The sequence below is a fragment of the Gopherus evgoodei genome, chromosome 9 (genome assembly GCF_007399415.2).
Source record: "Gopherus evgoodei ecotype Sinaloan lineage chromosome 9, rGopEvg1_v1.p, whole genome shotgun sequence".
Classification (NCBI taxonomy): domain Eukaryota; kingdom Metazoa; phylum Chordata; order Testudines; family Testudinidae; genus Gopherus; species Gopherus evgoodei.
This window is the reverse complement of record NC_044330.1, coordinates 16,518,037-16,545,716: the sequence shown is the minus strand read 5'-3', so window position 1 is coordinate 16,545,716 and position 27,680 is coordinate 16,518,037. Positions and strand designations below refer to the sequence as shown.

At 44.2% G+C, this 27,680-nt stretch overlaps 1 protein-coding gene across 1 annotated transcript in view; it reads right to left on the bottom strand.

Annotated features, from left to right (window-relative positions):
* Positions 1–27,680, bottom strand: part of TNIK (TRAF2 and NCK interacting kinase) — a 304,472-nt gene that overhangs the window by 44,308 nt on the left and 232,484 nt on the right. The window contains 6 exon segments of the mRNA XM_030575025.1: positions 2,108–2,347; positions 4,333–4,497; positions 13,167–14,300; positions 15,079–15,276; positions 17,051–17,137; positions 19,994–20,104. Of these exon segments, the coding sequence (XP_030430885.1) occupies positions 2,108–2,347; positions 4,333–4,497; positions 13,167–14,300; positions 15,079–15,276; positions 17,051–17,137; positions 19,994–20,104 (1,935 nt within the window).

Below are 27,680 nucleotides of genomic sequence, written 5' to 3'. Positions count from 1 at the left end.
AATTAGCTGAAAGCCAGACATCACTGAAAACCAGATGTTCAAATTAAGATGGATCACCTCAGATATCCCAGAACAAACAACATTCCATAGCAAATAAAGGCTTCTGGACTCAGCACCTTTTTACACAAGGCTGGAACCTTGACCTTGACACACTCCACTGTAATTTAGAGCTCTCTGTGTGCCTCTTACAAATCAGTATCATCGAGGATGTTTTATGATAAGAACTAAGGTAATTGCTTAGCTGTGGAACTCCCTGCCACAAGATGAGACAGAAGCTAAAAGCTTAGTAGGATTTAAAAAAGGATTAGACATTGTATTAATAATGGGGAGATCCACAATTATGTTTGATAGTTTAAAAAATTTATTTTACGCTAAGAAACAGAGATGTCTTCATGTTTCAGGGTGTAGCGAGCAATAAGTGGTTAGATTAAGAAGAAACCAACTCCATGGATAGATTATTCCCTAATTGTCTTTTTTGAGCTTCTTGCATCTTCTTCTAGAGCATCTGGTTTTGAAAACTGTCAGACACAAGGCACTGGACCACAAAGGCCTATGATCCAATCAGGTATGACAACCAAAAGTCTGCTAGCTTTTATCCATGTTCCTGTAAAGTCTCCAGCAAATACTAGGTAACCAAGGAAACAGCTTGCCCTGGCTCAGCAAAAAGAAATGGGTATCAATAGCATATTGCAGATACTGTGGTCCATCTCACAAGCTCTAACAATTTCCTCACAGAGGGCCAACAAGACTACCCTTAAGAGACTCTGCAAGTGAGAACTCTGGAAGGACAGCAATTACCCTTCTTAACCTTTCGGTAGACAATGAATGAAAACAATTCAGAGAAACTCCTATCCATCCCTGCCAAGTCCTCCAAAAGAGTCGGCAGCACTTCCCCATGGTGGTAGTACTGAAGGACACTGATAGGATGATCAGGCAGCCCACCGCTGTCCATTACTCTGAGTAGAACATGCAACAGCCACTACTGCTGTTCTGTGCCAGGTCTGAATGTCAACTGACTGAATTCCAAAAACATTGGAGGGTAGCAGATCTTCTGAATCACATTAGTAAGGAAAGGTGAGACACTGCATGGTAACTGGTCAGAGCGTTAGCATCAAGAGAGGTGTTTTCACGAAAGGATTATCATATTTAGAAATTACTGCCAGCTTACTCTTCCCTCAGGTAAGCAGTAATGGATCCTCTCAATAAGATGATAGCCAAAAGTGTAAACAGTATTATGTGCTGACACAATACACGATGGCTCCCATACATAAATAGCAGATACTTTATTTTAAAATGCAAGTTGCTTATTTGCTAGAGCACAGCAAAACTGCATTTAAATCATGGAAAAATACTGTTTACTTCAATGTCTCTAATCAATTTGCAATACCTTTATCTTTGCATATGTACTCCTGAGTTGAGAGCTGATTCCATTTCAGGAAAATTTTTAACAGCAAAGTTATAATTCATTCCCACCCACCGCCCCCACCCCCCAGTCCCTTGCAAAAAAAGCTTATGAACAATGCAATTGAACTACTGTAATGGAAGAGCCTTAATTAAAGAGATACTGCCAGATGTTGCCATAATGTCATTGAACGTATAAAGCTGCTGGAGCCCTTAAAAATCTTCCATCAGGTATTGATTACAACTGGAGGCAGGACACTGAACTAGAAGGACCAGAGGTCTGAGTATGACAAATTTTATGTTCCTAAATAATTCAATTTAATCAGAAATCATTTTTTCCCCAAGGGAAAATAGATGTTGATTTGTTCTGGATTCAACCTGGGCTTGAGAATTTTTTTTGCAGTATATCACAAGACTTACACATATAGTGGTAATAAGAAAAAAAAACTGTATACCAGCTGAGGGCCAAACCTGCAAACTGCTGAACACCTCTAAAGTCCTGAGCACCCTCATGCTTAGCACTATGCAGGAGATGCTCCGCACTGCATAGGACCAGTCCCTGAATTTAACAGGATGTGAACGCCACCGGTTCAGAAAGAAGCCCCAAATTTCTGTCCCCTGCATTGCAGGCTGAGCAGTGCTGAGGGGATGAGCTCTGAGATTGCCTCTTTCAAGCTTTCAAAGTTAGGAGCAATACAAATGTTACCTTTGGTGGAACGTCCTCCTCCTGTCGTAACCAAGAACTTCGGTCAAACTTTTCAATGCGAGGGGGGAGAGGAGGGTTTTCTGAGGTGGGGTCCGAGTTCTGCCTTGGCATCTCAGTGCGGTGAGAGGTCACCGTCAGAGCCTCCTGAAACCCAGACATTCCCTTTGAGGGTTGTTCGTGCAGTGATTGAGAGCCAGACAAAGAGGTTCCTTGGGATTTCACAGTGACCAGATGTGGAATCTAAGCACCAAGTCAAAACAAAACCATCAGCATAAAATGTTTAAAAAATTTAAAAAAAAAATCTCAATAGTTCTAATGTATTTAAAAAAAAAACACCTTGGTTTGAAAGCTGCACTGTGTTTTGGTTTCAGGCCTTTCTGGCGTCTTATATAAACTCCATATGAAAACTTTCTTAAAAGAACATTAAGGTTGCATAGTTCAGCATTCTAAAGTCAGGAAATGCCAAAGTTAGGGTTGCACATGTAACCTTTACTCTGACTACTTTTGCATATGCATGACAATAGTCTTTATATACATGATCACATATTATTTCTCAAATAATATAATATACATAAATCATGGTTTTTTTTCTAAAACCTCAAATACACAAGGCAGCATAATTAAGGATGCATTAGAAACCTTAACATGGCATTCCTGGTTTTTTAAGTTCTGAGCCATGCAACTTTAACATTACCCTAATGATTCTGGTATGAAATTTCCTAGGGTTTTTAATAAAAAAATAAAGAAAAAATGACGGAAAAAATAAATGCAAAGAAACAGCTTCAGTCTGCAGGAAGTCTGAAGCACTGATGGCTTTAAAAAACAACAACAAAAAAGCAATAATGGTGTGAACCTCCACAGTCTGATAGTATCCTGTCCAATAGACCTAAGGATTCTCTCCCTTGCAAGCTTTAGGAGCACTACAGTTAGGATGGCACTTGTACCTCATTCATCTGAGAATGCTTAGGTTACATCAGGTCACAGTTGCTTCCCAAAAGCCTTATAGAAGTGCAAGTGCCCTTGCTAAACCCCTTCACACTTACAAGATCTAGACGGATTTAGCCAAGGACTCCTTTGAAACAGCATAAAATGGCATCTTCTATTACCAGTGTAAATAACAAATGTACATATGTATTTATATGGGGTTTTGTGCGTGAAATGATAAGCCTTTCAATAACATCTTAGTAATGAAAACAGTCTATATATGAAATTGTTTGACAATGAATGCCAGTCACTTTTTAAAAAAAGCATAAGGTTTGCAAACTTTTAAAGGAGGCAGGTGAAGTATATTTAATTTCTGTCAATTAAAAGACTATGGTGAGTGGGATGTTTATTGTCTGTTTAATTCTGGACTCTATCTGAAAAAAATAAAATGCTGCAAGGCCTTCCTCACATAGCAAGTTAAAGTTCACATCACACTGCTGATTCACCAGGTGGTACTAAAGGTTTTAGTAGAGGCAGATACCGTGTAGACGGAGTTCAGTTAATTTGTGGATTTTCCTGTAGAAACCACATACAAACTTGGGACAAAGATTTTATATCCAGTGCTGGCAGCAGACACACTCATGGAGCCCTCACACCACAGGAGTTGTGCCTGCATTTCTGGGCCCAGTTTCTACAGCTTTATGATGTCTTGTGAAAGTGTATTTTTGGATCTTGTGGTCGGGCTTTTCCAGATGTATGATTGTGATTGATGTTAACTGAATGTTTAAAAAAAACATTGAAGAAAAAGAAGCAAAATCTTTTTCTGATAACCCTAAACATCAAGCCATACTAGGCCTACTGTACCAAGCTCTGTGGTTTCATTTTGGGAAAAGTGTCCCAACAGAAACAAAGGAACTGTCATACTGGAGCAGACCAATGGTTCACCTAAGTCCTTTAACTTGTCTCCAACAGCAGCCAATACCTGGTGCTTCAAAGGAAGGAAAAAAACATCATAATGTACCTAACAGTGCTGTTATACTATGGAGGGGAGAAGAAAGAACACAACCTTGTCTTCAACTAATGATCATACTTGGCAGCACGAGAGCTGTAATCCTTTTATTTTTATTCCATCTAGTGTAAATGCAGATGCTGTTCTTATTCACAAACAAATCTAGAGCTGAGAAACCCATGTGTTAAGAAATTCGTTCCTTTTAATGCACAAATGTTGTGGTTCTCTTACCAGAACCACCAGCCTCCTGGTATAATTAAACTTGCAGGGACCTAGGACCAAAGCACCATACCTGTGGATCCACTGGTCTGAGCATGGGTGGTGTCCGAGCTGGCTGCACGCCACTAATGCTAAAGGACTCTGAACGAGGAGGCAGGTTTGGATCAGATATCCTGTTAGCCGCTTTGTGAGGCATTGCTGGGGAGCTTTGCCGGTTGAGTCGAGAACGTTCCTCTACCTGAGGCAACACAACAGGAGAATCAATGAACACAAGTTGCTTCACTTCCCTGCAGTTCTACACCCAAGTCACCTGTATAGCCATTTTCCGGTATTTCTAATCAGTACATTGCTTCATGCACCTCTTTCATACCCATTAACACTGAGCACCAGATGCTTGGATTTAATAAGGACTTCCATACTAGGGCAAACTTGAAAAGGAAAATGTTTAAACCATGTTCCCTTTTCTGCATTTCCTTGCTATCAATGCAGATCCGTGGGGTGAAAGGTGGCAATTTCAGAAGCAGTAATTTTGGAGCTCCAGACAAAAGGAGGCTGGGAGTGGGTGGGGGATGCTGGAAGCTGCCTAGCATCCCGGTGAGTTGTAACAGAGCACGCCTAGCAGGAAACTATAGACAGGAATGGGCACTGCAGCTGAGTCAGAAAGAAAGAAGAAAGAAAGACGACATGCAGAGAGGGTAGGTGGGGTGAAGAAGAGGTGCAAAAGAAAAGGTGCCAAAAACAGAAACGTGGTGAGGGAGATCCGCCTTTAAATAAAACCAATCTAGAGAAAATGTAACGTGGGCACTCTGCCTTCTCTCTGTCCTTTCCGTAGTTTGGTCTAGTCAGTTGATTCTTTTCTCCTGCTCTTCCCACTGCTTATCCTGGTTCTTCCGAAGGCACTAGCTCCTCAGCACTGACTAGGGGCTCTATTTCTGGCAGGACAGATTTCCTACATCTGTCTTGTTTTCCCCCCTTTCTCATCTACTTTTTCTCTTGTGCTGCTTCCATGCTCCAGTTTTCTCCATCCCTTCGTCTACGTCTCTTCACCACCTTTCTTTTACCTCTCTTACTCTTCTTTTCCTTTCGCTCTTTAGAGTCCTTCTCCTCTCCGGGGTCTACCTTTTAGACCCAGCTGCTTTCTGTAGCACAAGCAGAGCACTGAGTAGAGCTGCTGGACAGTCAGGAGGCAGCAGAAGAAAACTCTCAACATTGTAGGCAATATTAGCGGGAAGCATAGTGGTACTGTTCTCAGGAGAGGTAAAATAATAATAATACTAAGACTAAAAAAGGATCTTCCCAGAAGCCATTAGTCCTTTGTCTGCCACTTTATACTTGAGTCTCATTTGGCTCATGTCCCTTGTTGGGTAGAAGTTCTGAGGTTGGCCAATGTGATGCCAATGGAGCACCATTCCGCCTCATGAATAAGCATTTGAATTCTGAACTGGCCCCATTCCGTTTTTTGCCAATTTGAGAAAGCAGAATGTTTAATGTCAGTGGAGCTGTACCAGCCCACACCCACAGAGAACTTGGCCCTCTACATGCAAATGTCTTCCCCAATATACAAGTCCTTTTTCAATTTTAACAGAATCAAACTCATGTGAAACCCAACAGCCTATCCCTTCCCCTGAGCCTAAACTGAACTGTTTGCCTAGAGTCTCTCCAAATGCAGTTCAGTGATAGTTTCGCAACTGTTAGCCAGACCAAACCCAATTTTCATTTCATTGTGTATTTGAAATGCGCTGGTACTGATTTGAACAACCCTTTCAAAATGGCTATACAGGTTACAGACAGCTTGACACTTGCCTTGAAAGCAGTCCCCCAACCCTGCCAAAGCTTACTGCAGGCAGAACCTGGCATTACTGCAAGAGATTATAATTAGACAAGAATATGTATTTTTGCAACATGTTATAACAGCAGTCATTTGACTGTTGTATTTGCAAAATCTGAGACCATACATTGATCATATGATCAGGAAATCTCGCAGTGGCAGTTCCAACCCCTGAAAGATGAGAAAGACCCATGAAAACAGCAATAGGCAATTGAGGACCAAGGCATGCAAAAACACCCTCTTCCTTCAAATATATTAGGCTAGTGGATGGCTTGAGGAATCCAAGTTACCAGGCAGACAATATGGTAAATGAATTTTCAAGACACCAATAGACAACTTATATTTCACATGTGTCCTTTTTAATCTGAAAGGGAAAACAAAGCTTCAGGAGGGCGTTTCCAGCAGATGCATCTGAAGAAGAGAAGCTCTAAAGGTTAAGATCCCAGCACAAATGGTCTGCAGTGCATTCCCACTGAAAGAAATGTCCTTACCTTCAATACTGAAATAACACCGGGAGTGCTTTCGTTAGATTTGAAAGAAACAATGAACATGGCAGCAAGAAGGTGGTTTGTTATGTTCTGGAATTAATAAATCTAGCACCTAGTCTTCTATTGGGGACAACAGGTGTGTTGCTAATTCAGAAATGAAATATAATCCAATTGTTTTCAGCTCATCCAGATGGAAATACAATTGTTTCAGCCATCCAAATATAAATGCAATGCATGTGTTATTGAAATCAGATTGTACAAAGAGCAAATTAGTGTGTGCATAAGCTTGTGTTGGAAATCAGCTTCTAAAATAACGAAAATTGTACATGTATATGTGGAAGGAATAATCACTAACTCTTCTTCAGGTAAGAAATGGATCATAAAATTCTTCAAAGAGCCCTTAAGTTGATACAAATGAACCATTCACTCTGAAGTTGGGGCTCTTAGAGAGACTAATACGGCAAACCCAAAATTAGGAAACAGACTGAGTCCTTTAGGAAGTCTTTCTCCTAAGAACTGTAAGGCCTGTGAAGAGTTTTTTAGATCATGAATGACCAGCTAGCATATCTAAAGATCCAAACAGAACAACACACTTTTCCTTCCTGCACGTACTTTCAGTGGCAGTTTTGAAGTCAGTTTATAAACTCCTGCAGAGAGGACTTAGCTGCGTATACAAGGACAGAAGGGATAGCTGAGAGAGAAACAGCATTTCTTTTGAACAAGGATACATCTGCATAAATACTGGGACACAGTCCAGTCAGTGACAGCCTCATTTCAATCTGCCTCAAAGGAGTTCCAGTAAATCTGCCTATTATTCAAGCTCAGGCACTAACTACAGCAGCCAAGGATGATGAAACTGGAGTCCTCTAGCCAACTTCTGGAGCTCGTTGACAGTGTGCCAAACGAAAATATGCAGCTGATTATAGAATATTTCACAGCTCATGTGGAGAAATAGGTGGCAGAGTAATGTAACAGGGAGGTATGTGTCAGAGACCAGGACGCAGGTGGTTGTCCTCAATGGGCAGAGCAGGAATCAGGTTTAGTGGTTAGAGCACGTGTCAACAGCCAGGAATAGGAGCCCAAGGTCAGAGCTGGAGTCAGAGGCCAGATGCCAGAGCCCAAGTCAGAAATCAGAGCCAAGGGTTAGGACCAGGTTACCTGGAGTGAGGCAAGGCAGGAGCAGGGCTGGAACAAGCAAGCACAGGAACTATTGCAGCTGTGGGTGAATGCTTCAAGCAACCAAAGAACAGCTGCTGGGCTTAAGAGTTGGTCTGCTGACTGTTCCAACCAATCAGGCAGCCTACTTCAGGCCAATTTCTGGGAAGAAAGCCACGCCTTGTCCCCTGTGGCCAGATTAGAGACAGCCTGACGGTCTTAATCTGCATAGTGTTTATAGGCTTCTTTGGTGGATTACAAGTGTTCCTTCAGCTCCCAAAGCACCTGGTGTAGATAGGAGGCTAAATCAACGACAGCCAGTTCTGGGGAGCTCATGGCTAAGTCTCGGTGTAAGCAGGGGTGAAAGCCATCATTTGCAAACAATGGGCTGTGTTGGGTCGTGGCGTGGATTGCATTGTTATATGTGAATTCTGTGTAGCACAGCAGAGGAAGCCAGTCATCCTGGTGGGAACTCAAAAAGGAGCAGAGATATTGCTCCAGGATTTGATGACACTCTGCTTGCCCTTTAATCTGCAGGTGAGAGGTGGATGAGCTCAATTCCTGCCAGAATTGGGAGATGAACTGGGGATCCCAGTCTGACAAAATGCCCATCAGTAGCGAAATACATTTCCCAAGAAAAGCCAAGCCATCTCCTGTGCAGGAAGAACAGTACAGTGTGGGATGAAGTGCGCCATTTTTGTGAAGAGGTTGACAACAACCTGGATTACTGAGTGTCCCTGGAAGCATGGCAGTTCCACAATGAAGTCCATTGATACACTAGACCAAGGCTGTGGAGGCATGGGTAGAAGCTGGCGGAGACCTAGGGGTCTTGATTGTGGGTTATTGGGTATGGGCATAGAAGTTGCAGGACCTTATATAATCCTTGATGTAAGCTTGTAGACCTGGCACCCTGGGCCTGCAAGGTATGTAGGGCTCCTATTATCTCCATCAGAGACACACTGGCCTTTGAAGAATCCAGGCTGACTATATCAGCTATAGTTCTCTGATCATTTGGTTGGGACTGCTCAGATTGTCAGAGACTAGGACTTGTGTGGCGGTCCCAGTCTGGTTAGAGGCCAGGTGCCAGAGCTGATGTCACAAGTCAGGAATCGGAGCCAAGAGTCAGAACTGAAGTCAGAGGCCACGTGCCAAAGTCAGGAATCTGAGGGTCAAGACCAAGTTACCTGGAGCCAGGCAGAAGCAGCGCAGGAGGAAAGCTTGGAACAAGCAGACACAGGAGCTATCACAATCACGGATCAATGTTTTGAGCAGCTGCTGAACTGCTGTTGACTCTTCCAACCAATCATGCAGCCTACTACAGGCCAGCACTGTCATTAGGTTGCCCAGAGACCAGCTCTGTTGCGGGCCATCCTTCCAGCCTAGCTGTGCTACAGACCATGATTCCTGACAGTATGGACTGGGAGAGAGGGATGCTCCTTTCTCTGACTACCAACATCTCCTTTCCTTACACTGTATGTCAACAGCATAACAGGAGAAAATACATTCCGGCCTCCCCAGTTCATCTTCTCAGCAATCCTATTGATTATATGATTACACAGAAAACGAAAGTGCTCCCAAGTGCCAAACTCTGCAAGGATCCAGTATCACCTCAATTCAATGGCTGCTTCTTAGATAATTCAAGCTTCACCTCTAATGCAGAAGAACCCCGGCCACTTCCACATCTCATAGGCAAGATAATCAGAGAGAGGCACCATGTGGAAAGTGATTAATATTTCAGTAGATTATTTCAGTGAAAAAAAGGCCAACAAAAGCAAAGTGGGCTGAGGGAAGAGGTGAAATATTAATCTAATATGAATGGCAAAGAGTGGCATTTATAGATACAGCTGAAGTGAAAACTGTGCATCGCTGGAGACGCATTAAACGTATGCAAAAGGTCACTTCAAGGCCAGTTCCAGCAAATCTGGGGTCCCTTGGAAGACATTCAACTGAGTCCACCCAGTCCAAGATCCAGAAAGTATCCATCTTTCCCTCTGTCCCACACTCCTCTGTTAGCTGGGCAAGCTAAGGCTGTGGCCATGGTACACTAGAGAGCTTACAGTCGTGCAGCTGCATCAATGCAGCTGTGTCGCTGTAAGTTCTCTACTATAGCCACTCTAAGCCGATGGGAAAGAGCTCTCCTGTCCACTTAATTAATCTACCTCCATCGAGTGGCGGCGGCTATGTTGGCAGGAGAAGCAGGCCTGCTGACATAGCACTGTCCATACCAATGCTTAGGTTGGTGTCACTTATGTTGCTTAGGAGGGTGGCTTATTCACACATGTGAGCGACATAAGCTAGTGTAGACATAGCCTGTGTCTTCACTGCAGAGTTAGTTCAAGTTATCAACATTTGACGTAACTCCTCTTGAATTAGCCTAGCTGGAGTGAGAGCTGCCACAATGTGAAATTGCTCTTGAGCTTCACAGAGTGACTGGATTAGCAACACTGAGTAGCTGCATCTCCACTGCATTATTAACTCACTCCTCAGCAGCATTCATGCTCTAGACCATCCCCCTGACAGGCCAGCTAGTTTGATTTTGAGGCGCAATTTAATTCCACAGAGCTCTGTGTGTGTGGATGGGAGTTGGGTTACGGGCAATATTTGAGTCATGCTTCAAGCTAACACTGCAAGTGAAGTCAAGCCCTCAGTGCCACAGGAAAGGGGAGTAAAATGGGCACGTGTAAAGAACTGGTGTGTGGGTGGGTGGCAGGACATTGCCAGGGCCAGCTCCAGGCGCCAGCATTCCAAGCAGGTGCTTGGGGTGGCAATCTGCAAGGGGCGGCAATCCATGTGTTTCTGCCCCCAAGCAGAGCGCCGAATTTCCGCCATGGAAGGTGGGGGCAGTCTGTGTGCCATTAGGGCGGCACGCACATTTCTGCAGCGGCGGCAATTCAGCGGCAGCTTCTATGTTCAGCTGTCTGCGGCAGCGCAGCTTCTGTCTTCTGTCTGAAGACAGAAGCTGCCGCCGAATTGCCACCGCGCTGAAAATATCCGAATGGGCACCACTGGCAGTGTGAAAGACTAGCAGGGAGGCCATGATGTGGGGAGAATTTTCGTATGCCAACCAATATCATGAAAAAATTCCCCAGAAACTTGCTGCCAAGAATGTACAGCATTAAATCCAGGAATGGTACCTTCCCGAATCAACAAGAATGATCCACTGACACAGCAAATCTGTGTACTGCTACCTCAAGGCTCCAGTCTGAATCTCAAATCTACCCTTTTGCCCCAGAACATGGTAGGTGTGGGGAGATATACGGAGCAGAAACCTCTGCTCAAGAATGAATCCTGCTGACCCTTGGTCTTTTGGGGTCCTTTCTAGCTGAAACAGTAATTTTACACATGAAAAGGATATACAGGGTAAAATAATAATAATTTTGGATAGGTACTACTCAGACCCTGCACAGTATTTTGGACACTGTATAAGTTCCTACAGGGAACCACCATTTTGTGAAGATCCTAGAACATCCACGTCCCTCTCCCAACTGAATTGTATCTCTTTAGACTAATACTTACTGCAGGAATTTCATTTTCTGTTTTTCATTAATATTTTATACCTGTTGCTCTTTATAAATAATATAAACAACGAGGAATGAGCCATACGGCATTTGGAAAGATCTTATGCTTGTAGCTAAAAGCAGTTATCACTCTGCTTCTAATAAACCCTAGCTGAGAAAGAAATGCGAAGGGAACAAGATCAAAAGTGGGTAAATGTCTGGCTGTGAAGATATGACTCTGGACTCATTAAAACTGCTGATTTTAATCCAAGAATGATCCTGGAGAAAGTAGAGGACTGTCACTACCAATGCTGATATTAATCAACCCAGAAAAGCTTCAGTGCAATATGTCCATGCAATTTGTATAATTTCTAGCAGGCAGCCAGAACAGCAACAAGCACCAGCACAGACTAGCTTGAGAACCAAAAATGGAGTCTGTCAGGACACAACCTAATGAACCTAGGGCGAAAAACTGTGAGCACTGGTGGCCCATGGTTCAAAGCGGCCAGCTACCATAATAAAGGAGATTGGCATGTGATAGCAACAAACATGTGCCGTATGATTTGAAAAATATCGTTAGGAGGGGAACCTCTGTTGTTCTTATGTCCACAAAAAATGGAAGGTTCAGACCAGGAGTAGGCAACCTATGGCAAATGTGCCGAAGGCGGCACACACTGCCTAGGTCCTGGCCACTGGTCTGGGGGGCTCTGCGTTTTAATTTCATTTTAAATGAAGCTTTTTAAACATTTAAAAAACCTTATTTACTTTACATACAACAATAGTTTAGTTATATATTATAGACTTATAGAAAGAGATTTTCTAAAAACGTTAAAATGTATTACCGGCACGCAAAACTTAAATTAGACTGAATAAATGAAGACTCGGCACAGCACTTCTGAAAGATTGCCGACCCCTGGTTTAGACTATTTACAGCTAGATTGTATCACCCATGATCATGTTACTCACTCCATAAAAGTAACTCCTAGTGAAGTAAGTGTACTAGTGTAAGTGCTGAGAGTGTTTGGGTTGCACAACCTACCCCTTAAATATAAAATGCTGAGAGGTGCTAATGAAAACGTTGTAAATACTGATATTATTTACCAGTATATTTATACTGAGCTATCTATGGGTGTATATTTTCTGAAGGCCTTAAATGTGCACTCTAGTTCATTGTATTCCAAAACAACTTCATAGTATTTTCCCCTTTCATTAGAAAATTGACCTGATTATACAGATAAATTAATGATTAACGCTGTGAAATTTTGACAGTAAATCACTCCTTCTCTATAAACAAATAAATCTGTTAGTCTTTAAGGTACCACCAGACTCCTCGTTGTTTTTGTGGATACAGACTAACATGGCTACCCCACTGATACATCCTTTCCTATAGTACGTATTTCAGCAACAGGCTTAGGGCCAAATTCTGCTGCCCTTACTCATGCTGTGTCGTACCTTACGTACCAAGAAATGGGGTGACTCATGGAATCAGCTATTACTCACCATGAGTAAGAGTGACAGAGTTAGGCCCCTGCACTGGAACTGATGGCCAAATCTAGCACTGTTCTCCCTCATCCCAACCAAGAGACAACGTATGAAGACTTGACTTTAAGAACCATTTTATAGACAGAATTGAAGATAGTAAAATACCAGAGGCATGTTAGGAATTTAGAAAAGTTTATTTAAAGCTGTGCTTCCATTATATGTATCCGATGAGGTGGGCTGTAGCCCACAAAAGCTTATGCTCAAATAAATGTGTTAGTCTCTAAGGTGCCACAAGTACTCCTGTTCTTTTTTCTTTCTATTAAACATGAAATTTCATCCCATTTCCCTGCTTGCTGCCACACATTTCCACCACAGCAAAAGCCCAATAGACAGCCCTGATTTTTACAAAGCTAAGGATGCGCTAAGCCCACTGGAAGTTTGGGAAGACATCACCCACCAGAGGCTGCTCAGAGTTAAGTTGTCTGACATCTCTCAGATCAGGAGTGCTCGATGACAGGAATGTCTTGATCACAGGCAAATTTACAAAACTTTTTCCATTACATACTTGAGGAGAAAGCTTGGGAGAACAATAGGAAGAATCAGAGAATGATCCTGGCGCTACCCGTGAAGACATGCTATTTGGAGCGTTGCCCCTGCAAACTTGAGAAGCCTGAATCAGATTGGAATTAAGGGGAAAGGAGAGTAAGTCCACAGAAGATGAACGGGAGCAAGAAGACAAAGGAGCCAAAATGGCTTCATTCCAATGAGAACCCTGTGGAGAAAGACCAAGAGATGGAAGGGGAAGCTGATCCATGCTTCTTCCTATTTTCTGTTGCATTTGTGTACGATGGATCCCTGTAGATGGCAGAAGTCCTGGGATACTTTCAAAGGAAGCATGGAGATCCTTATGAAGGGCTTGAGTCTTCATTTTTCTTAAAATGTGTTCTGGGCTAGAAGCGCTTAGGTCTAGGTGATCACACATCAAGTCGATATTGTTTAATGATGGAGTGCTTCTTGAGGGAAATAAGGGACTTGTAGGCATGAGTGAGTGAGCAAATTTTCTTCCTCTGTCTCCATTATGTTCTTTAAAGTCCATTTTCACTCCGTTACTAGGCAAATGTGAATTTATTCCTTTTGAAACATGAGGAGAAGAACTCGTGACCTCCAGTCCTGATTTCCTAACCGGACTACATCCTTGAGAGCGAGACCCTTTGAGGGATATCACATCATCATTCTTTTTTGACCGCTCTTGATGCCCAAGTCTAATTTGAGAATGTGTCCAGATGGCTTCTTCTCCCTTCTGGGTGTGTTGCTGTTCCTGGGATCTTGGTTTAGAAATCTTAATAATTGGCGGAACCTGTCTTGGCTTAGCAGAGACTAATGGGTTCACTTGCCAAGGATCTAATGCTCGTAGGTCTTGCAGATTTGGTTTAGCTGAAGGTTGTGACTTGGAAATATTAGAAGAAGGCTTAATGTTGGATTGTGGTGCTACATCTTTGCCAGTAATGAAGGGTGCCAAGTGTCTGGCAACAGATGAGTGATTCTGCTTAGCTGGGAGAACAGGCGAGTTATTAAGATATTGTTGCTGTACCTGAGAGTAGAATTACAAAATTATACTATTAAAACACACTATTCTAGGACAAACAGTAATAATGAACAGTGTTCTTTCTGGGTAATAAAATATCTCTGGGTAAGGGAAAGGGAAAAGGAATGCATATGATCCAGAGACTGCACTGCATGCGTGCATCTCCTTCAATACTGGTCAGTAAAATTAAATCTAGTATTCACATCTCACTTTTAAAATAAGCATTGCTAGATGCTGTGTCCTGTTTTTGCATTTAAAAAAAAAGCAACAGAGACTGTGTTCCTAAAAAGAACAAAACAACAATAACTATATAGGACACTTGGTACCATATAACCTCTACAACAGGAAGAAACACCCTTCCAGTGCATATCACTGCAGCTTCAAGTTCAGTACTCAACTAGAATGTGAACAGTGTATAGGAATCCACTTCAGAACTACTGAATTGCACTGGACCACTTTTCATCCAGCAACTCTCACCATAATAATAATTACAGCAGAGAGGCCGCTCCTAGTCTTGGCCTGGCTTCAGGAATCCTCTACAATAATTGAACCACAAAGTAAATAGGGACTGGCATTCTGGAATTCCCATTCCTTTAGCGTTCCCTCCCAATACTGTAAGTGAAAAGTGACCCCACTGTAGCCCATGGAATTACACTGGAGTAAGTGTAATTTTCAATGAAAGACTTCCAAACAGAACTACATCCCCTCCCAGCTCTCCATTTATAAGGGATAACTTTGTGAGGACAAACAAGGATCTGGCACAAACGGACTCAGTCTTTCCTACCTCCTTGGCCCAAGCCGGCTTCTCACTTGCATTCATTCCCTCCTTGTAATGGTACAGCGGCTTCTTCTCTGCTGGCCTCTGGTCTTGCCGTTGCTGCTGCTGCTGCTGCAGGGAGACCAGGTAGTCTCGCTCCTGTTGAAGTTGCCTCTGCAGCCTCTCTGCTTGTCTCTGCTCCTCTAACTGTTTGCGCTTATACTCCTACCCAAGAACAACACCACCGTAACATGGGAGTGAGAAGCTGTATAGAGATAGTCAGGCTAGCTGTGAGCAATCAGATATTTATCAGTTTGGTGAAAAATAAACCCAAATAAATAGCATGGCTTAGCCCTATGAAGCCAATCAGTTCTTAAGCCTGTGGGGGCCCAATGAAGGAGTAAACCATAAAGAAACCTGGAGAGACATATTCTAAGAGCCAGAACCAAAGAATCCCGAGAATTTTAATTCCAGCTTTGATACACATTGGCAAGTTAGGCTCTCTGCCTCTGCTTCCCATATGGAAACTGGGGATGTTAATATTCTTAACGGGGCACTGCAGAAATCAATTACTTAGGGCCAGATCTAGACCCCTTACTCAAACAGGGGAGCAGCTACTTGCACAAGTAGCTCCACCTAGGCCAATTAGTCTGAACAATCAATACCCACCGGAGGAATGGGTTTCTGGCCCTTCATGATTATAAAGAAGCTTGGAAATGAAGGTCCCCATCAAGACCTTGTACATGCAGGTGCACCTCCAGGGCCGTCAACATAGTCATTCACCCCCTCTTATGCCAGGGTTAAATTTGGTCCAAGGAGGGCTACATAAGTATAAGTATATTAACTTCAATCACTGTGGTTGAGATTTTAAAGCCACATTTCAAATGGGAACTTGGTATCTAAATCCCTTAAGCAGCCTCCATGTTCAAAGAATAGAATCAGGTTCACAATTAGTTGATCAAACAGAAATTCACTGAACAATTTGAAATCCTTGCTGGGTCTGTAAGTTACAACTGCTTATCATCAGGTCTTGCAGAGGAGGGTAACAGTGGACCCATCTAGTGAGGTGCTGAGTGCTTTCATTTCATACTGAAGCCACTGGGAGTTGGTTGGTGCTCAGCAGCTTATAGGAGTGGGTGATTATGGCAACACTTGAATTGCAGAGCCAATTAACGGATCTCTCTGAAGCACTGGGGCTTTTTAAAGGTTTAATTAATAATCATTAATACTTAAGTAACTTTAAAAAGGAAGGATTTTTACGAGTTCCCTCTTTCTCTAAATAAAGCCAGTGGAAACAGAGCCCAATAATGAGCTCTGTTTTATTGAAAAGAAAACCATAAATACTGATAAATATACCTCTTGCTTTAAACAAAAAAAGAAAAAGGGGCAATTCAGGAGATAATGCAATAAAAAACATTGTCTTAAATGGAAGCAGCATGAGAAGGGAACACAAAATGTTCCTGTCAAAAAAGTAAAACGAATAGTTTGCAAATGAAATATGACTATCAAATCCTGTAAAGCTGAGTGGGTATGCAGAGTACAAGTACATTTCAGTTTGATTGTATTACAGTATGCTGCTAACGGCCTTAAAAATTACTCTGCAATAAACACAGTGGGGCTGAAAAGCGGCCTGCACTCCTAATGAAGCCAAAAGCATGCCAACGTTACAGACTGAGTGAGAAAGAGCTCGCAGCAAGGATATCGAATCAGTGAGAGGTCACGGAATTGAGAGAAAAAAAAATACAAGAATTCAGAGTGCGGCTCCCTTTGCATTTATGAAACAAAAACCTCAAGATGTTATTCTTAGCAGAGTGGAATCTTGGAGATTTGTGTGTTATGAAATGTATGGGGTTTAATTAAATCCGTGCAGCAGGTGATTGTATGCAAGTTACCTACACAGCCAGACTCATTATATTAGCCATTCAGAGGGCATGGAGACACACAGACAGGCACACTACAAACAGAAAGCAGGTAAGCAGGGATGTGGGCTCCCCATTACCAGAAGTAGAGCTTGTTCCTGCAGTAACTGCTGCTGCAGGATCTCTAACTGTCTCTGCTCCTCCTCTAACTGTCGCCTGATGTACTCCTGGAGACATGGGCAGCAGGGATTGGGGTGGGGGAGTGGGGAAAGAGAGAAGAGAAAAAGAGCCAGTGATTCCACAGAGGAAGGAGCTGCTGCATGAAGGATAGGAATGGCAGAAACACTAAGGAGACCTTGGCTCAAACACAGAGAGATTCAACTGCAAAAAAATACCACAAAGACAATTAATTTAAACTGAAAACACTGAGAATTTCACCTGCCTGTAGCTGATTGAAATGACACAAGCTTTACATTCTACTAGATTGAGAAAAAGTAAAAGGCAGAGCCATAATCTGAGGGCAACATTTTGTTCTGAGTTTCTCTAACGTAAATAGAAATTAATTCCATTACAGACCACGCAGGTACTTTGGAATTACACTGGTGTAAGTGAGTTCAGAATTTGGACCTTGGAGGGTGTTTAATTTATTTAAAAAAATATATATTCCATATGAGCAGAGGAAGGGAAATGGCTTTAAGTGGGCAGAACAAAAAAGTGATTCCTTTGGGCCTTTGAAAATCTCCACCTCTGTCCTTTCACTTTCTTTATCTGTAGGACGTAATGTAAGGCCAGGTCTATGCTACCAAGTTTTGTCGGCATAGCTATGTCTGAGGCCATGTCTACATCTAAAAGTTTGCAGCGCTGGTTGTTACAGCTGTATTAGTACAGCTGTATAGGGCCAGCGCTGCAGAGTGGCCACACTTACAGCAACCAGCGCTGCAAGTGGTGTTAGATGTGGCCACACTGCAGCGCTGTTGGGCGGCTTCAAGGGGGGTTCGGGGAACGCGAGAGCAAACCGGGAAAGGAGACCAGCTTCGCCGCGGTTTGCTCTCGCGTTCCCCAAACCACCCTGCAAACCGCAGGGAAGGAGACCTGCTTGCTCGGGGGTTCGGGGAACGAGAGAGCAAACCGGGAAAGGAGACCAGCTTCGCCGCGGTTTGCTCTCACGTTCCCGGAATCACCCTGCAGACCGCAGGGAAGGAGACCTGCTTGCTCGGGGGTTCGGGGAACGAGAGAGCAAACCGGGAAAGGAGACCAGCTTCGCTGCGGTTTGCTCTCGCGTTCCCGGAACCACCCTGCAAACCGCAGGGAAGGAGACCTGCTTGCTTGGGGGTTCGGGAAACGAGAGAGCAAACCGAGAAAGGAGACCAGCTTCGCCGCGGTTTGCTCTCGCGTTCCCCGAACCACCCTGCAAACCGCAGGGAAGGAGACCTGCTTGCTCGGGGGTTCGGGGAACGAGAGAGCAAACCGGGAAAGGAGACCAGCTTCGCTGCGGTTTGCTCTCGCGTTCCCCGAACCACCCTGCAAACCGCAGGGAAGGAGACCTGCTTGCTCGGGGTTCGGGGAACGCGAGAGCAAGCTGGGGAAGGAGACCAGCTTGATTACCAGAGGCTTTCTCAGGTATGCTGGGATACCTGCTTATTCCACGGAGGTCAAGAAAAGCGCTGGTAAGTGTCTATACTTGATTACCAGCGCTGGATCACCAGCGCTGGATCCTCTACACCCGAGACAAAACGGGAATACGGCCAGCGCTGCAAACAGGGAGTTGCAGCGCTGGTGGTGCCCTGCAGATGTGTACACCTCCTAAGTTGCAGCGCTGTAACTCCCTCACCAGCGCTGCAACTTTCTGATGTAGACTGAGAAAACTATACCCCTTAGAAGGCATAGCTATGCCAGCAAAATCCCTTACAGTGTCATCATAGCTAAAGTCGTCTGAGGAGGTAGTATAACTATGCTGGCAGAAAAACTCCTGTTGGCATACGCTGAATCTACACCAGGGAGCTTTGCTGGTATAGCTATACTGGCAAAGCATTGGTAGTATAGACAAATATTCCCAACCCTGAAGTGGCATTGCAAGCCTTAATTAGTTAGGGGACAATCCCTTAAGGTCTTGCTCATGGCTGGGGCAACATGCCGCGGGGGGCGCTCTTCCGGTCGTTGGGAGGGCGGCAGGCAGGCAGCCTTCGGCGGAATGCCTGCGGAGGGTTCACTGGTCCCGCGGCTTTGGTGGACTTTGCCGCTCCTCCGGAGCCGCAGGACCAGCGACCGGCAAAGCGCCCCCAGCAGCATGACGCCGTGCTTGGGGCGGCAAAATGTCTAGAGCCGCCCCTGGCTCATGGAACACTCCAGTGTAGGTGATAGTAATTCCAATGAAGTCAATGGGAATTTCACACATGGTTCTTGAACAGGACGTGGTCTTTAGTGCTTTTACAGTGTCTTGAAGATGTAAAGCACCTTTGTAAATTCTGCAGCGTTATTAGAAAAGCTGAAAAAGTTCTATGGCTACTATGAATTATGCAAAATGTTCCTCAATGGGACAGCCTCAGGACTGTGATAGACATCTTATTTTCAAGAGTGGGGATGAGGGACAAGCGTTAAGCACACTCCATTCTAAAGCTGGCACTGACAAATCAGCACCTTTACTCTTTTCATATAGTTTCCTATACTCTTTTTACCCTACTATCCTGAGAAGCCATGCGTTCTGAGAGCTATAAAGAGGTCAGTTCAGGCAGAAGAGGGACCATTTTTGTTGGGAACCAAGGTAAAGTACTAGAGACAGTAGTAAACAAAAGCTTTATATAGGGAGCGTGGGAGTGGGAAAACATATATTAAGTGGCCCTAGAATTGCTGGCCAACAGATAGAAGGGAATTAATACAGTGAAAAGCAATAAACACGGGGTTAGCAATTAAGCAATTTACTCTTTAGTGATGAAAGTGATCAAATGTGAGAGAAATAAGTAGATTTGCTTTTAACTTATTAAATGAATTGTAATTTACCACTGCTCGCAAAGAACTAAAATATCACAATAGACAATAATCCCAAGGGGAAGCAATTTTGATCTCAGAATCCTCTGCAGATTTACCTGCTCGTGCTCTGCTCGCCTCCTCTCTTCTTCTCGGCGCATTTGCTCCTCATAATGCCGCCTCTGCTCTCTTTCCTGCTGCTTCCTCATCTCCTTCTCTCTTCTCTGCTGCTATGGGTTTAAAAAACTTAGGTAAACTATTAAGGTACTTGCAAATGCAAACAAAAAGCAGCAGAAGTTCTCTACATCACTTAAGAAAAACATTCTTGTCCATGCTTTTCAGAAGACATTTTACACGGTGAGGGCATGTAAAGGCTGGATTTTCAGAAAGGCCTCCAAAATTGTGTGTGAACTTTTTCCATTACCGCATGTGTCCTATGCAAAAAACAAGGGGCTCTGTTGTCCTCTCGGTTGCATGCATGACTCCCAGTGAATTCAACAGATCTTGTGCACATGTGTAACTGACAGAGTAGCTGTGTAGTGAACATGCAAGTACAAATACTAAAAAAGTGACACGGATTGCTGCCAAAATCATGACATTTCAGAGTACGGCAGAAACACAAGGACAGGATGGAGGCAGAAAGTGTGTGACAGAGCAGGCTGCTGTATTTTGTCAGCAAGCCATAATGAGGCAAACATGTCCTGGGCTGCATACTCAACCCAAACTGTATGGCAGCATGGATGTTGCCAGGGCCGGCTCTAGGCACCAGCTGAACAACCAGGTGCTTAGGGCGGCCAAAGGGAAGGGGCGGCACATTGGGCCCTTCAGCGGCAATTTGGCCACTGAGGGCTTGTCTACATCAGAAAGTTGCAGCGCTGGTGAGGGAGTTACAGCGCTGCAACTTTGAAGGTGTACACATCTGCAGGGCACCACCAGCGCTGCAACTCCCTGTTTGCAGCGCTGGCCGTACTCCCGTTTTGTCTCGGGTGTAGAGGATCCAGCGCTGGTAATCCAATGTAGACAGTTACCAGCGCTTTTCTTGACCTCCGTGGAAGGAGGAAGCCTCTGGTAATCAAGCTGGTTTCCTTTCCCGGTTTGCTCTCTCGGTCCCGGAGCCACCCAGCAAACCGCAGGGAAGGAGACCTGCTTGCTCGGGGTTCCGGGACCGAGAGAGCAAACCGGGAAAGGAGACCAGCTTCGCCGCGGTTTGCTCTCGCGTTCCCGGAGCCACCCAGCAAACCGCAGGGAAGGAGACCTGCTTGCTCGGGGTTCCGGGACCGAGAGAGCAAACCGGGAACGCCGCGGTTTGCTCTCTCGGTCCCGGAGCCACCCAGCAAACCGCAGGGAAGGAGACCTGCTTGCTCGGGGTTCCGGGACCGAGAGAGCAAACCGGGAAAGGAAACCAGCTTCGCCGCGGTTTGCTCTCTCGGTCCCGGAACCCCGAGCAAGCAGGTCTCCTTCCCTGCGGTTTGCTGGGTGGCTCCGGAAACGCGAGAGCAAACCGCGGCGTTCCCGGTTTGCTCTCTCGGTCCCGGAACCCCGAGCAAGCAGGTCTCCTTCCCTGCGGTTTGCTGGGTGGCTCCGGGACCGAGAGAGCAAACCGCGGTGTTCCCGGTTTGCTCTCTCGGTCCCGGAACCCCGAGCAAGCAGGTCTCCTTCCCTGCGGTTTGCTGGCTGGCTCCGGGACCGAGAGAGCAAACCGCGGCGTTCCCGGTTTGCTCTCTCGGTCCCGGAACCCCGAGCAAGCAGGTCTCCTTCCCTGCGGTTTGCTGGCTGGCTCCGGGACCGAGAGAGCAAACCGCGGCGTTCCCGGTTTGCTCTCTCGGTCCCGGAACCCCGAGCAAGCAGGTCTCCTTCCCTGCGGTTTGCTGGGTGGCTCCGGGACCGAGAGAGCAAACCGCGGCGTTCCCGGTTTGCTCTCTCGGTCCCGGAACCCCGAGCAAGCAGGTCTCCTTCCCTGCGGTTTGCTGGCTGGCTCCGGGACCGAGAGAGCAAACCGCGGCGAAGCTGGTTTCCTTTCCCGGTTTGCTCTCTTGTCCCGGAACCCCCCTTGAAGCCGCCCAACAGCGCTGCAGTGTGGCCACATCTAACACCACTTGCAGCGCTGGTTGCTGTAAGTGTGGCCACTCTGCAGCGCTGGCCCTATACAGCTGTACTAATACAGCTGTAACAACCAGCGCTGCAAAATTTTAGATGTAGACATGGCCTGAAGAAGAAAGCAGCACAGTGGAGCTGCCGCCGATCACAGCTTTTCTTTTTTTCTCCCTGCTGCTTGGGGTGGCAAAAACCCTGGAGCCGGCCCTGGATGTTGCTCATATTGGCAAGAATGGGGTGCTTGGTGAGCTTTGTGTGAGAAGAAATGCTCTTCCAGCTCACTGCCATTTTATAGAAGGGCTGATGTCTGAGCTCTGAAAGGCTAGAGGGATGGGTCTGGATGCACCATGATCTCTTCTGTATGCTTTGCAGACAAAAGCTGCAATTCAGAGGCTGTCTGCGTCTGCAACCACACTGGTCACCAACAAAAGAGTGAGACAAAGGCAGTTTAGTGTTGACAGACATCCACCCACAGTCCTCGCCTGAGCAATGCTGCACATAGGACAAAACAGCAGCTTCATCGACCACAAGTGCACTGCTCCCACCCACTTTCAAAAGAAAACAAATGTAGGGGTCATATTGCTGCACTTTAAGGTCTCAGGATCAAGATGATATTTATTTATAGAGGAGTCTTACTGGAGTGAATGGGACTACTCACTGAGAAGGTAACGCTTGCCTGTTATGTTAGCAGGCTCAGACCTTTTGCATGGTCTTTTTTCACCAACGTATCTTGTTTACTAAGAAAAATAAAGCTTTCAATCAAGTCATTTGAAGATCAAACTGCTTTTTTATGTGGAAGATCTGCATGTTTGCAACCTCTTTCCTGGAAATCAATATGGTTTTCTAATTACATGCCACTCAGGTCCTACACGCAGTGCATATGCAATATCGATTGCGGTGAAGGGTGAGATGTGCTGACAACGTGCCCAATGTGCTCCAAGACAGAAATAAAAAAGTGTAAAATAATTAATTAGCAATGGGTTTAACTGGTTCAGCCACTTCCACATACAAAGCTGGTTAGCTTTCACTTTCTACTGCACTGTTCAAAATGCATTTCCTAACCTTCTCAACCTGTGCCACTGCTTACTGTTTTATCTACTATAAACATGCCTTTCTACTGGGGGAAAAGTGCATCTTGCCATACGTACGCCCCCATTCAAGGTTACAGATACCATCACCACTTACATAACATCTTGCTGGGGCACTAGATCAGTCCTGAATCCGAGGGAAGAGTGCCAGCTCCCACCAACCGAAACATCTGGTTATACCTTAATTGATGGGAGTGACTTGTTCAAGTAGAGTTATGAAGAGTTCACTCAACTTGAGGTGATCTGGCTGGGGTGTGGAGGGGAGGTAACCATGAATCTGAGACTAAATAAGCTTTAGAGTCAAAAAGCCTGTTTCTCCTTGCCTTTATACTAGTCTTACTCCAGTGTAAGTCCACTGACTTAATCCTGATTTTCATCTGTACCAGAAGAGATTCAGGCCCAAAATATTTGAGCTACTCTGGTAAACAAATAATAGAAAGATGGTTGGTGCTGGGCTACTCCGCTCAAAGTGGCGTAAAACAAAAATGCTAGACAACACTGCTTCCACTAGGAGTTTCTTAGGGGCATGACCTATAAGAGAGGGATAGGCTTAGAAAGAGGACCCAAAATCAATAGACACACCTGTATGTTATCTGCCTGTTTTCTATCCACATTATGCAAAAACATCAGTTCAATGGATAGTGTGACAGATTGACCACCAGAGGACAGTAGCATGCAAATATTGGATAACAGGGACCTTGTGGGTCTGTGGGAACTCCATAGGTTCCAGTGCAGTAACAAACACACAGCTGTAATAAGGTGCCAATACACACACACTTCAGAAATTACATGCATTTTTTTCAATCAGCCATCTCTGCCACTGCAGATACAGTTACTCAGGGCCCTGTAGTGGCTAGGTAGGTAAGTAATGTTCTGTACTGCACTATATTAGGCAAATTATATGCATTACAATGGCTCTTACGGAGCTGATCTGTTTTGGGAAAATAATGGATGTATTAAAAATTGTCATTGTGCACATGCTGTATTTAAGAATTTTAAAAAATGTATCACATGGTGCAGTACAATAGAGTCATGGTCACTCGGTCACTCTGAAAGGGTCTTTCACCTTAAAGACATGGGTCTCATTAGGTAGACCTGCACTGCAGTCTTAGGTGTGATGCAGCTTGGGTAGGCACACCCACGCTAGCTTTCATCTAGCTACAAGAGCTGAAAATAGCAATGAAGACCTGCTGGAGTAAGTTTCATTGTGGTTAGCAAAGGGAGTAGATACCCAGGGTGACTGGATGGGGTTACACAGCTGATACTACCACATCTTCATGTCTATTTTTAGCTGTGCTACCTAGATTAAAGCTAGCCTGTGTATGTCTACCTGAGCTGCAACCACACCTGCATCTGCAGTGTAGATATACACTACTAGTGACATGGATGGGAATGGGTATTTGGCTGCATTTTGGGGAAATTTCCCATCATTATTCTAGCTCCAATGCAGGTCTAATGATACCAGTGGTGAGAAAGTTAGTGTTGGTTGGCCACTGGCATTTTTACCAGTGTTATTAACCCTGCTCAGAGCAGGAAAATTACATTTTTGTAAAACTATTTACAACTGTAAAGCAAAAATGTCACAGTGTAAACATAGTCACATTATCCACATTTTATTTATTATTTTATATGTGTGTGTGTTATCATATATCTGTATTCTTTTTTGAATTCATATGACGGTTTCTGTTGTGGAAATCTATACTAGAAAATACACAGGACATGGCTGAATTAACCCTGCAGCAGCGGCCACAATTTATGGGAGTTCCTAACTTTTGAGTTCTCAATCTGACACCCTAAAATGTCCTTCTGATGAAAGCTCTCTATCAATGGAGGTCATTGTCATTACATGTGTGCACAGACACACCATATATATTTACACACACACACACACACACACACACACACACACACTCATGAAAATGCTTTGTGTAGAACATCCCATTTGACAACTAACTGGATATACTAATCTGAACTTCCAAATAACTATTGAGTGCTAAGCTATAATATTGCACTGTTATTTTAATAACATATCAACAGAATAAAATAAGCAACTCCTGGCTCTTCAGACTGATATGATGAAACTGAAATATGTTTGGGAATCTAGACTGAGAATACCGAGCTACTGCATGCCTTCCTGCCAGCATGATAGTCATTTGTCAGGTCACATTATGACCGACTGCAGCTAACAGCTGAGTGAATTAAAGGCCATTTCACCATAGATACTATGAATTAGCAGAAGACTCAGTCTCCTGAGGTGCTGGAATTGCTTCAACTCACTGCTCTGCTTCTACAGCCAGCAGGCATTCGGAGATGACCTGGAAGCATGACAGAGTGGGTGAAGATTCCAGCACTGCATTGTTTTCTCCTCTACCCCTGCCTATGCTGCTGCCAATTTCACGGGCTCTGGCTGTGCTGAATCGATGCTGTTGGAATGACTGAAACAGAGGTTCCTCTCAATCAGGGATTCAGAGCAGCAGGAACATGACAGAAAATGGCAGCAAAAGATTAGAAGATGCTTTTTTTGTCTCCTTTTCTCCGTCATCTGTCCATCTTCTCCTTCCACCCCCCCTCCCCAGCCATGTGATAATGCTTTCCTAAGCCCTGGATCTATTGTATATGTTCACACTATATAGACCTTTTATTCATACAAGGCAAGACTACCAATTAATTGTGAGTGTATTTACATAGCTTCAGAGGTGAGGTTACATGTAGCTTTTTGGCAAGCCACAATGAGATCCTATTTATACAGCATTAGAAATGACAGGTTTTAAATATTGATGGTGGGAGCCAAATAAAGGCAAAGACACTACTGGGAAGGTCCTCTGAGGCCTGGCGTGAAAACAAGACTTCAAAAGAATAACAGTTCACTCTGCTAAACTAGACATACTTGGGAATAGGAAGTATAACTGAATCATAGAAGGTTAGAACCATGGCACAAAGTGCAGGCTAATTCTGAAAAGCAATGATGTTCGTAAGAAGCAGCTCTTGGGAAAAATTCAACTGCCACTACCAAATTGAAATATGAGTCACCAGACAGGAAGAAGGGGAATTCCAAGCAACAAATGGAAACACATATTCTAAGTGGCAGCGTCTTTGCGATATGCTATCTTTCTAGGCCACCAGTGAAAAAGGAAACGTGCCTGAAATATCATCTATCTAGATGGGTCAAGCATTGGAACACAGATAGATATTTCCCATGAATGTATGGGCCAGTTAGGTTTTCCCATTATTGGGAATAAGGGTTTTGTATGCATTGAATGGGATTTTGAACTTTAGTCTGGGAACATCATGGTTAGCCCAAAGGACCCTATTCTCTAAGGCAGCCTCCCCACACCAGAAGGCTCAAAGTATAAGCTTTGCAAGCTTTTAAAGACAAAGCAAAGGTAATGGTAAGAGGATGTTAAGGTGACTTAAGTAAAAGTGAAAGAATTCTGCATGCATTGCACATCTATCCCAGGTTTTAACTTCATGAAACTAATAATGCAAAGGATAAACCACCACCTTGACATTTGAATGCATGAAAGCAATGGTCCTGGCTATACGAAGGGTTTGGTAGTAGTATAACTAGCCAGGTGCAAAACCAGCATAGCTGTGTGGCTGCAGCATGACTGACCTTACAGGCGGCAGTGGCGCCATGTTTCTACAGCAAGGGTTTGCATGGATCCAGTTGCATTAGTGAACATTCTCCTAATCTATACAAGTAATTTGTATCTTGCTCCTGCAAAAGAAAATGCTGATGGACAGAGTCATAACTGGTATAAATCTATGAGTGGGTGACTGCTGTGGTTCATATGAATGAGTTTGTCAATTGCTACCAGAGTGCGGAGTAGATGCTCTTCTGTGCTTTTCATTTATATTTAGATAAATAAATAGCAGAAATTTTTATCAGCTGAGGATCTGGACCTAAAACAGCACTGAATGAAAGTTCACCTATATACAACAAGGCACTCGGATTTGTCTCACATATTCACTGTAAAGATTTGACCTTTAAATTTTGTGCCTAGAAGAAGAAAAGAAAGCTACAACATTGCGCAGGAATGTGGCTACATAAAACATCGGCTAAATGTGTCTGTCCCCAGTGGTGCGGGAACAGTTTTTACAATAGGGGTGCTGAAGGCAGAAACCAGGCATTTGGGTTGTTACTACTATTTCAAGCCAGGGGGGTTGGTAACACCCCTAGTTCCAGCATCTATGTTGTCCCCTTCTACTGGTTAGCTGCACTGAAGAGACGTGCTGATTCAGCTAAGCTGCTAGTTGGAATGGCAGAGGTCAGAGCCTTGGTGCTGAAAATCCTGGGTTCAATGCCTGTTGATAACCCTATGGGGATTATTAGACCACTATCTTTTAGTGACAATAGAGGGGGGAAATCAAAAGGTGTTCAAGTCAGCTAAATAACTTTTTACCATACAAATATTTTCTTTGATGTTTTTCAGTTTTTATATTCTTTTGTCTTTCACATCTCTTTTTACGATTAAATCTAGGACTTGTTCTGGATTCATGTCCCAAACTTTCTGCAGCAATAAAATAAAAAGAGGATGACCCTCATTTCTTGAATTCTCTTGTATTTTCAGCACCTGAGTATTTTGCTCCCAAAAGAACAAGACTTTGGACCAAATTCTGCTCT